The 11,167-nt window shown below is 35.6% G+C and overlaps 1 protein-coding gene across 1 annotated transcript; it reads right to left on the reverse strand.

Moving 5' to 3' along the window:
* Positions 1–5,201: 5,201 nt before the first annotated feature.
* LOC111892265 (sec14 cytosolic factor) lies at positions 5,202–7,516 on the reverse strand. The gene is made up of 6 exons (XM_023888340.3): positions 6,933–7,516; positions 6,192–6,453; positions 6,074–6,110; positions 5,886–5,991; positions 5,578–5,688; positions 5,202–5,481 (listed from the first exon to the last, which is right to left on the reverse strand). Exons 1-6 carry the CDS (start codon positions 7,089–7,091, stop codon positions 5,365–5,367), a joined length of 792 nt encoding a protein of 263 aa, XP_023744108.1. The 5' UTR covers positions 7,092–7,516; the 3' UTR covers positions 5,202–5,364.
* Between the last annotated feature and the right edge of the window lie 3,651 nt (positions 7,517–11,167).

Genomic DNA, 11,167 nt, shown 5'->3' on the forward strand with positions numbered 1-11,167 from the left:
TCCTCTCTGACCCTCATTTGATGATACCCCGAACGCAAATTCATCTTGGAGAACCAAGATGCTCCCTGTAACTGGTCAAGAGGTCATCAATCCTCGGAAGTGGGTAACGATTCTTCACTGTTACCTTATTCAGCTCCCGGTAATCTATACACATCCGATGCGACCCGTCCTTCTTTTTCACAAATAGAATCGGGGCTCCCCAGGGTGAACTGCTCGGTCTGATGAATCCCATGTCTAACAGCTCCTGCAGCTGTGTAGACAACTCCTGCATCTCAGGAGGAGCCAACTGATACGGTGCCTTGGCTATCGGAGCCGCACCAGGGACTAGGTTGATCCTGAACTCCACCTGCCTCTCCAGAGGTATCCCAGGCAACTCCTTGGGGAATACATCCGCAAACTCTCGTACCATGGGCACATCGCCCACCGTCACTTTACCCTCCTCCCGGGTATCCGCAACATAGGCGACAAATCCTGCGCAACCCTGCTGAAGGTAGCGCCTCGTTCTCGCTGTTGAACATAAAGTTGGTCTGCGTTGTGGCCTCTCGCCCCAAATCACCAGCTCTCCCCCACCTGGGGTCCTGATCCGAACCAACTGTTGCGCACAGTTAATCACTGCCCCGTTGGGGCTTAGCCAATCCAGACAAATAATAACCTTATTCCCCCTCAACGGTATGGGAACCAAATCCACTATATAGCGCTCTTCGAACAACCTCAAAACGCAACCCCGGAAGACCTCTGATGCTCGCACAGACCGGTTGTCCACAATCTCGAACTCTAGAGGACGAGATTGACTTGAAGGATAGCACCTTGTCCTTTTCCTCTTGAGGTATCTTCTCTACGTCCACCAAGAGTTGGTTATACTCTTTTTGAGATTTGATCGTTTTGTTAATTCAAGAGTGAACAAACGGACCCAATGTTACTGCTTCCCAGATTAGATATCCATTATCTTCAGATCCAATGACGTAGTCTTCAAATTGATGCGCCCATACTTCATAATCTTGAGTATAGAGAATGGGAACTCTCGTATTGGATCCTATACTGTTGGAGATATTGATTGGATTAACTTGAGAATCATCATGAGACATGATGAATAATTTCGTCTTTTAATCTGCTTGAATCAGACTTGTAAAGATAAGACTAGGGTTTTATCGAACACTAAATACACCGTCGACAGGAAGAAGACAACTTCTATATATTCGATAAAAGCGGAAACCCTAACGGATTCTTCAAACAGAAGAGATGCGTATATATTACATAGTCTCCTACTCTGATACCAATGGATGAGACTATTGCGCTATTAGATCGACAGATTCAAGACAGATAAACAGGAATGAAGTAATCAAAGAACACAAGAATGGATCAAATGATGTCGAATGATTAATATCTCACACCTCAGAAGAGCTCGATGAAGAATTTCGATTGTAGAGGTGTGTTTAGGGTTACAATACAAAAGCTATTAATTAGAACTCCACTTTAATGCTATACATGCATGCATAATATATAGACTAACCCTAAGCTTAAACCACGGTTGGACAGGCCCAAACCGGGTAATCAAAATATAACATTATGCCCATATGACGCAACACTCTAAACCCAACACTAATATATATTAATAAGTTGTTTTACAAAAACTTTCATATTTATTATCAGAGTTTACAACTTTTGATGTTACAAATAACTACCAACTACCATAATAAAAGAGAAAGGATTCTACAACCCATTAACTTAATTCGGTACGCGATTTTATGAGCATCTAATAAGTCATGAACATTCTAAACATTATTATATGGGATACTAACGTAGACATAGTACCTTTGGTTAGAATTAAATCTGGCACTGCCCTCCTACAAGTTTTTGAATCTGGCTCTAGCCTCCTATTATAATAATCTTGCTAATCATACCAACTCTAAACATGGGAATTCATAATAGTAGCACAAATCTAGTTTAATATTTTTAGCACATAACTAGCTTCAAATAATATATTTCACACATCTGGGGAGTTCATACCCCTAGCTAGCATAAATTCACCTCCTTATAAACCACCGAAGAATAAATCTTTCTAAGGCTACTATCTTATTAGGCAAGTCAAAGTGCGATCTATACGAGAAGTACCATCTTGACAGTTGTTGCCACTTCCCCTTATGGGGCCTATATTTGATTCATTTTATGGACTTGTGACCATAACCTATCATGAGGCTCATATAATATCCATGTCCATTTCTTAGCACTCGCTTGTGGGGTAGAAAGTATCGTTAATCGCATAGAATTCATTTTATGTCTTTCCACACAGCTTTTTTATAAACCTTCTAACCTCTATTCACATATAGGCTTAGGCCAATATCTTCGCATAAATCTCTTAACACTTGTAGAGTTTAACTACGATCAAAGTACTCACCCTTGGAGTATAGTACATCATCACTCACATATAGAAAGCATATTGTGTCTTTTTATCAGAATGATCATCCATTTGACCACCAATGTTCTTGGTAATCATTTGTTACCAAACTCAACAAGTTCCATAAAAAACTTCCAAACTGCTTAACCTCGTAAACCGTCAGCTCAAATACTCATTTCTAATCATCTCCTAAATTAGGGTTTATAACCGTTGCTAACCGGACCAAGAATTCCATCAAGTAATTCAACTGTCAAACTTACCATCAATTTCATAATAACAGCCTTATTACGAACTTTACTAACCATCTAAAAGAAAAACTACCTTATCTCGTTTTATAACATATCCTCATAATCAACGTCATTATGCACTTCTTTTAGCTATGAGTTGTCGCTTGAGAATCCAAAGTTTCAGTTGGGAAAACGTATCACCGGAAAAATTCACATATTTATAGCTTGTTATGACATGCATCGTGTTAGGAAGGTGGACATGTGGCTTCCACGTGTCACACCACAAGCTTGCTTCGTATCTACTCCCATGCCATGTGTTTGCCACCCACCCATGCCTCTACGTCACATTTGTCTCTACACCATTTCCTTTTACTTCTTGATATAACGAAGTGGCAACTTTCCGATCGTTGCAATCTCTAATATCCATATATTACCTTAAAATTCGAATTTCCCACTCAAATTCACTAGAAATTCCAATATGCCCATCCTCTGTTTAACAACATCTTCTTCGATTGTCGTTTTTTATTCAAGTAAACTGAATCTCTCTTTTTTGGAAATTTAGTTATAACTTAATGTATGTAATGAATTAATTATGTACCCGATATGCCTGAATAAATTGTAGAACTTTTGCATTGTATAATGACATTATATTTATCATGAAAGACCTTTGTGTACAAGTTCTCTTAAATTAAAGGTATAACATTTTAGATTTAGCTTTTTGTGGTTTGAAAGAAGCTCTTCTACGTTGGAATATGATGAATTCCATGCCAATTTTTTTATCCTAAACTTATGAATAATTGTGGTTTTAATATGTTACACCAAATTTTATGATTTGGTGTTCTATCATTTTACTTCATTTCTATTTGATATTGTGCATATAGTATATTTATTTGTGTGTCAAATTACTATATGATATGTTGAAGATAGATTTATTTTGATAATAACTCATCAAATTTGGTCCAAAGCAGGGTACTATAATGATAAGGGATGTACAACTATTTGTTGTAGTATAACAATTATATAAACCATATAAGACCCTAAAAACACTATAGAACTATAGATAAATATTAATATCGAATTCCAGGGTGTGGGTATTCTTAAGAGAGTGTGTGTTCGTGTATGTATATGTTTTGAAGAGAGAGAGAGAGAGAGAGAGAGAGAGAGAGAGAGAGAGAGAGAGAGAGAGAGAGAGAGAGAGAGAGAGAGAGAGAGAGAGAGAGAGGGAGGGAGGGGGATTGGCGCTAGTTTTTTCATTTATTAGTTACAAAACATTTAAAATAAATGGAAAAAAAATCAATAAGGGTATAATAGTAATTTCACAAACACTTAACCCTTGGACAGATTATATAAATTGTCCTTGTGGTTGATAAAATAGACCAACTTTAGTCCTTACGGCGAATTATTAGCATGGATAGTCCTTGTGGTTTTAAAATGCTGCAAGGAGGGTCCTTTTGGCTAACGGTGTTAACTTTTCCAGTTAAGTCCTTATTGAATTGACAGATTTACCATTCCTATGATAGAGACCGTTTATGTAATTTGTTCATGCCACATGGACTATTTATGTAATTTTGCCTATTAATTATTATCTTATTTATTTATTTATAATTTTATGAATTAAATTTTTTTTAAGTTTTATTCAAATATAATTTTAATTTTTTTATATTTTTTCGCTTATATTTTTGATTTTTTTTGTTCCGATAAATTTCTTAAATTTTTTGACATTTTATTCGAATAAATTTCTATATAAAAAGGGATACGAACAAAACGTCAAAAAATTTATTCGAACAAAACATACAAAAAGACATTAATAAATGTATTTCAATAAAACGTGAAAAAACTTAAGAAATTTATTTGAACAAAAGCCTCAAAAGAGCGGAAAAAAATATATAAAAAAATAAACATTATATTCGAACAAAACATCAAAAAAAAATTAATTCATAAAAATATAAATAAATAAAATAAAAAGATAATAAATAATAGATAAAATTACATAAATGGTCCATGTGGCATGAACAAATTACATAAACGGTCCCTATGACAGGAAAGGCAAATGTATCATTTTACAAAGGACTTAACATGAAAAGTTAACACTGTTAACCGAAAGGACCGTCTTTGTAATATTTTAAAACCACAAGGACCATATATGCAAACAATCTGTCAGACAGACTAAAGTTGGTTTATTTTGTAAACCACAATGACCATTTATCTAATTTTGTCTGACCCTGGTTAACTTAAGGTGTTCATCAAAAAGACCATCATGCGCATTTTAAACTTAAAAAGAACCAACACATGTTAAAAATTCTTCAAAAGTACATGTGGTATTTTCAGCCAACCACAAGGACCATTTATATAATTTTGTCTTAAAAATTGTATATTTCACCTTTTTTAAGGGGTGTTTGTGTAATTGAGAGAGGGCGGTGAGAAGAGGCTGGAACACGAAAATTTTTAGTTGGTCAACCGTAACATAACACATTATTATGTCTTTTGATATATGTTTTTGGTGTTAACTAGTCGTTTTTTACAATCTGCAAGACGTTCATGCCTTTGCATGCATAATATAAGTAATTGTCACAACACTGTAAAAGCCCAATGCAAGTCTTAGAGCCCATCTAAGATGGGCTACCAGATCTCAATTTTTCTCCATTAATGAAAGGAAGGCGTCCAGCTAAGTTACTGGTGTATTCAGGCACAATCCCCATATATATTCCAGAGTTTACAAATATAATAATAACATTAGTCACATTAACTATCTTGGATGGGAACCAATTTCAGATTGCCTCCATAAATTTCTGGAATCTGGTTTTCATCAATGTCTTTCATCAATGTTGATTTCAGCTGCTTGTTCTCAACAAATACAATCTGCAAGATTAATGTATATTCATTATTCAGTCATACTCTTGTGTCTATATAGTCATATAACAAAAAGATACTCTCAAGACATTAAAGAATTCTTACCTTTTTCTTTGTTTTTTCATCAATAAAGGGATAAACCATCTTCCATACTGTCATAAACACATAAGGGACATGTACTATAAACAGCTTCCCTAGCCTTTCTGGATAATAATCCTGTCATAAATACAACAGCTGTACATTATTGATATATAGGTAGCCATTAATGAGCGCCATTGAAAGGTTGGTGAAGGTGCATTTTTGCGTGAACATGATTAAGTCATTCATTAAGTGCCTCTTCTAGAATATAATTAACAAAAATAATAAGGAATCAAAAACTATTACTGTATTTCTCTACACACAAAGATATATACCTGCAAAATAGAGAGTGCTGCAAGATATCCACGTATATCAGTACATGTATATCCCCATCCTTGAAGATCTCCGATAACAACGAACTTTTCTTGGCCTTGAGGTATCCTAAATTCATATTAAATATATTGCGCTTAATGCTTGATGACATTTATCTTAATTAAACCCTTAATTCGATGTGAAATTATACCTGGAACATAATTTGTCTAGGCCAAATACCACAAAACCTGCAGTTTCAATTGCGATTAGTTGATGAAACTATGAAAAGATTTGATTTTGGATCATAAATATAAGTGTAATTAACATACGTTTGAACTCTTCTAGACCTCCTTTTTTATTGCAGAAATGTCTACCTCCAAATACGACTGTTATTGGGCGTCCGTTTTTATCAGATCCTTGCATGAACATCTTGTTTTGTGCTATTTCGTTTTGGACTTCTGATACACAGATAGAACCTTCTGGAGCAAATGTTTTCCTCCATTTTACGTATTTCAGAAACATGGCACATGCTTTGTCAATGTCAAGATCACGAGCACGAAGGAACCTTCTGATTGTCAGATCATCGTACTCCTGGATTGCAATCGAAGTTTTTAAAAAATCATTGATTTGTATTCAAAGTTGAAGGCTTTTGACTTTTAGTTTTCGAACTCTATTCAACTTTTGAACAGTTAGGATGAGAGTTAATGATATAGAAGTAGTCAAAGTCATGGACTTTTCTCACTGGAAAGTTGGATCATGAGTCTTGTTGTTTAGTGATATTATGGGGACTTTAACTATGCACCATGTGATGGAAGAATATATAATATTAATAATATAATAGATTACAAAGAATCTTAAAAGTTAAAATTAACTTTACCTCGGGTCTAGATTTAGTCCTGATGCCATATTGCCTACCTTGAACAGTTTCATTAGGATCTTGAGAGAGAAAGTGTGTGTGTGTGAGTGTTAGTGTGTGCGTGTGTGTATGTGTGTGTTTTTGTGTGTGTGTGTGTGTGTGTGTGTGTGAGAGAGAGAGAGAGAGAGAGAGAGAGAGAGAGAGAGAGAGAGACCTTGGAAGTGGGATCATGTTTTTCAAGTAAGGCTCTCATTTGAAGAATTTTCCTGGGTTCATCTTGAAAGCTTCCGTTATCGTTCTGCATAGAAACACTCTCTGTTTCTGTGTAAATTTTGCGTTCTCTTGGCTGATCCACCATTGTTGTCCCCTCCATCTGCTTCAGTTTCTCTCTCTAGACCCTAAAAGTCGACACAAATCACTCTCTCTCTCTCTCTCTCTCTAGAAGGGGGTGGGGGTCTCTCGTATCTGTATGTAGATTTGTGTGGATGTGGGGTTTTAATTGATGTTAAATGTACATCGACTTAGAATCTTGATCACCTGCGGCCTGGTGTAACATAACAGTTTACAGCAGACCCACAAAATGATAATAGCTGGCTGGGAAGTTTTTTAGTCATGCTTCGAAAATTGAAGACAAATGAAAGGGGGATATCTAAGAAAATGAAAGAAGGGGCTCTTTCAAAGGCTGCAGAATACGACTTTTCTGAAAATTAACTAATAAACCTAATGTGTTGAAATATTTACACACATTTTTTGACTTTTTCCTAGAAATATTTACTCAATCCGCCTATCTAGACTAATATTCTAGACATGGATTAATTCTAAACTTTTGTTTGTTCGCCAAAACCCTTAACAAAACGCGACATTTAAAGTCCGATATTTTCTCCCAAAACAAACTAATAAACTACGTATTGGAGAGGATGTGTGTTGCCATCAGCTATTCATTACTTGGTTGAAAGTAGGTGGCCAAAAATCAACATGTAAAATTGTTAATGGGGCCAAGAGGCGTGTATGGTTGTGCATATGAAATGCAATTAATAAAATAATTAATGATACATTTGTTGAAGTCATTGTGACCCGAAGGTATTATATTCTTATTTTTTAAACAATATTATAAAAGTTTACATCCAAAAGAGTAGAAACGTGGCATCGATTCTATATTTGTACAATCTAAAATTAGTATATCTCAAGTTGAAGATTGGACTTGTTTGTGCGTGTTTAAAGGGATAAGTCTTACCTTCTCTCGAACCCATCTTATGGACCACCATGTGGAGGGTAAGTCGTACAGGAATAACATTAGTCGTATAGGATTATGACTTCGTTATGAAATGAAAAGTAAGTTTTATTGGAATGAGGTCCGAGCAAAACAAAATTGCTTAGTCTACTATAAAATAAGAATACATATTACTTCAGAAGTTGTACTCAAATATGATTGGATAAAAGAGTTTATTGAAAAACTACGATGAGTCATACTATTCTAGGCTCACATACTTTTGTCAGTTCAAGAATATACTTAATCTAGCTAAGCAACTCTATGTCACATCAGAACACCAATCATATTCTCTAACATATTTAATATATACCTAGAGTAAGTCAATATGGAAATGACAGTATTCGTAAAATTCACATAAATTAAATTTAGTCAGACTCATTAACAAAGTTCTCATTTTAAGCTAAGTATGAGTGGTCATACTTCAACTATAAGACTTTATTATTCTATAAATGAGATTCGATTTGGATTTAGTATTTGGATATTGGAACATTAAGACAACAACTATTATATTGTTTTGATATATTGGGATATGATCATCACATCAATACTTGTTATGTTCTGTATTAACATGTTTAATCCATGAATAATTTTATTATTCTAAAAGTTCATAGTCTGTTATAATTATAGGAGCAGTTATGAAGTAAGACTAATATGAATTGGATTGGTTTACTCTCACAATACGAAAGTAGGCAAGTGATTGTAACCAAGATTCATAAGTACTTGTTAGAGAATTGGTATTGAACTGACCCGTATCAAGATTACCTCATGGAACGTTGTTGTAAGTGATACTTGATAAAAGGTGATATCTTTGTTTTCTTAATACCTGAGATGCATAGTAGGACCTAAGTATAGGGAATGCTATATTTTGATGCAATCAAATATTGATCCTTAATCGGTCAATTATAAAGGCTATTTTCATGTGTAGTGTGAACCATGCAAAAGGATTATGTGATCAAGATGGGATGTGTGCCTCTTATGTGTTGAGAGTTAGACATCTAAGGCATCTTACCAAAGGTTGAACACCTAATGAGATTGATTATGATATGTATCTGATGTTCAACATGATGTATGTGACAAATGGATAACTGATAACTTACCTTATACACGAATTGTAGCTTTTAGCTTATGGGGAATTGGATGTTGACCACTATCTATATCAATCTATAATGAGTATTGGGCAAATTGTAGATTGAAAGATCTATATGCCCAAGAGTCATTATAAAATGATATTGTTAGATAATATATGATCCTAAAGGGTCACACTACAACTTGATACAATTAATTATTTATTAGAAATTGATTTTAATAAATATTCAATAAACTCTTATAATTAATTGGAAATTACTTATTTCATGGAAATATTAATTTTCAATGGCAAGTAACATAATTTATCATATAGTATGATTTATTAAGTCATGTACATTATTTTGGATTGGAAAGACTTTTGTCATTTAGCCATAAGCCAAAGTTTATAAAATTTAAAAGAGTTTATATAATTTATAAAGTTAGCTTCCTTTCTTTTTGTTGAAAACGGTAAGCATGGATTCCTTGTGCATGTCATGGCCTTTTGATTATTTAAAGATATCTAATTCATGACTTAAAGGGCATGGGAGACAAGTAGAGTATAGGGACATGATGTGCTTAAGTGTTATGGACTTATGGTCCAAGAATAAGCTTTATGAAGAGGCTTTCATCTTTCTTTTGTTCTTGCACTAGAACTGCATCTAGTTCTCCCTCTCTTGCTTTTCTCTCGTGCAAAGAATAACTCCAAGCTACATGCATGCATTTTCTCTCTTTAAGTGCATATGTAACATCCTAAAAATCATGACCAAAAATTTCATTTTTAAATCATTTAATAAACCATAGTTACTGAAAATCATTTATCAAACAGGAACCATAATATCTCAAAACATCAAAATTAGTATATCGATATCAAAACATATGTCAAATGTATATCATAGTAACATCCCAGGCTAAACATCATGGTGTGTGCAATGCAGTCATCCCAAGCTCTTCCCTCTGCTACCAGAAGTACTTGAAACCAAAACTAAAAATCATAAGCATGAAGCTTAGTGAGTCTCCGCAAACTACCACATATCATACACATAATCACATATACTAGGCCCCCGCCCCTTCATCGGGCCCCACCCGGCATCGGACAATGTCCGGCATCAGGCTCTGCCTGGCATCGAGCCTCGCTCGATATACATATTTGTTTCTCCCAGGCCCCGCCTATCACTGGGCCTCGCCCGCTATACACATACAACCAATATCATATAATCATGCTAGCACATAAAGAATCATATATAGTATTATATGTTCTATTCCTAAGGCTTCGCCTATCATGGGCCCCGCCCCTACTCTGCTAATGATGAGATATGGAACCCCGTCCACACTCAGCTAGTGATGAGATACGGCCCCCTGCCCACACTCATCTCCCTACCCAGCACATACAAGTATCACAAAGAAAACAAGTATAACTAATCATGCACATAGTCATCGGGTACCACCCGGCATCGAACCATAGTCCGGAATCATACATATAAACCTTCCTCGAGCCCCGCCCGACATCAGATTGTAATTCGGAAACACAAAACATAAATACGAGCCGACATTGGTGCCTTTGACCCATTCAAACAGGAGGAAACTCACATCGCAAAGCGGAATGCAGAATCTCACGATGAGGAATCTCTAACGGTTGCTCTGACGACTCCCCGAGCTGTCATTACCAAAATAACACTTAGTTAAAACCAATAATCCTTCATAGGGTAAAATGACCATTTTACCCCTGGTCTAATTTAGTCCATGCCCAAGGCCCAAAACCAAAACATGAAAGGCCCAATACTAAGTAGGCTTCCCAAGCCCATTCATGGCCCACCAATGGCCCAATTTCTAAATTGGGCCCAACCCCTCTAATGGGCATTATCCTTTTGAATCCATTCCATACTTCATAACCCTCCCAAGATCAACCTTGGTCAATGTCAAGTCAAGGTCAAATTCAACATCCAAGTCAAAGTCAAAGTCAACGCTCGGAGTTGACTCAACTCGCCGAGTTCCTATGAATCACAGAATCGTGATTTTGTGATCCAACTCTTCGAGTTCATCCTTGAACTCGTCGAGTTCTTCCTTTCAACGAAATCGGGACACTCCACTTCAACTCGTCGATTCCTTCCTTGAAC

The sequence above is a fragment of the Lactuca sativa genome, chromosome 4, assembly GCF_002870075.4.
Source record: "Lactuca sativa cultivar Salinas chromosome 4, Lsat_Salinas_v11, whole genome shotgun sequence".
Lineage (NCBI taxonomy): Eukaryota > Viridiplantae > Streptophyta > Magnoliopsida > Asterales > Asteraceae > Lactuca > Lactuca sativa.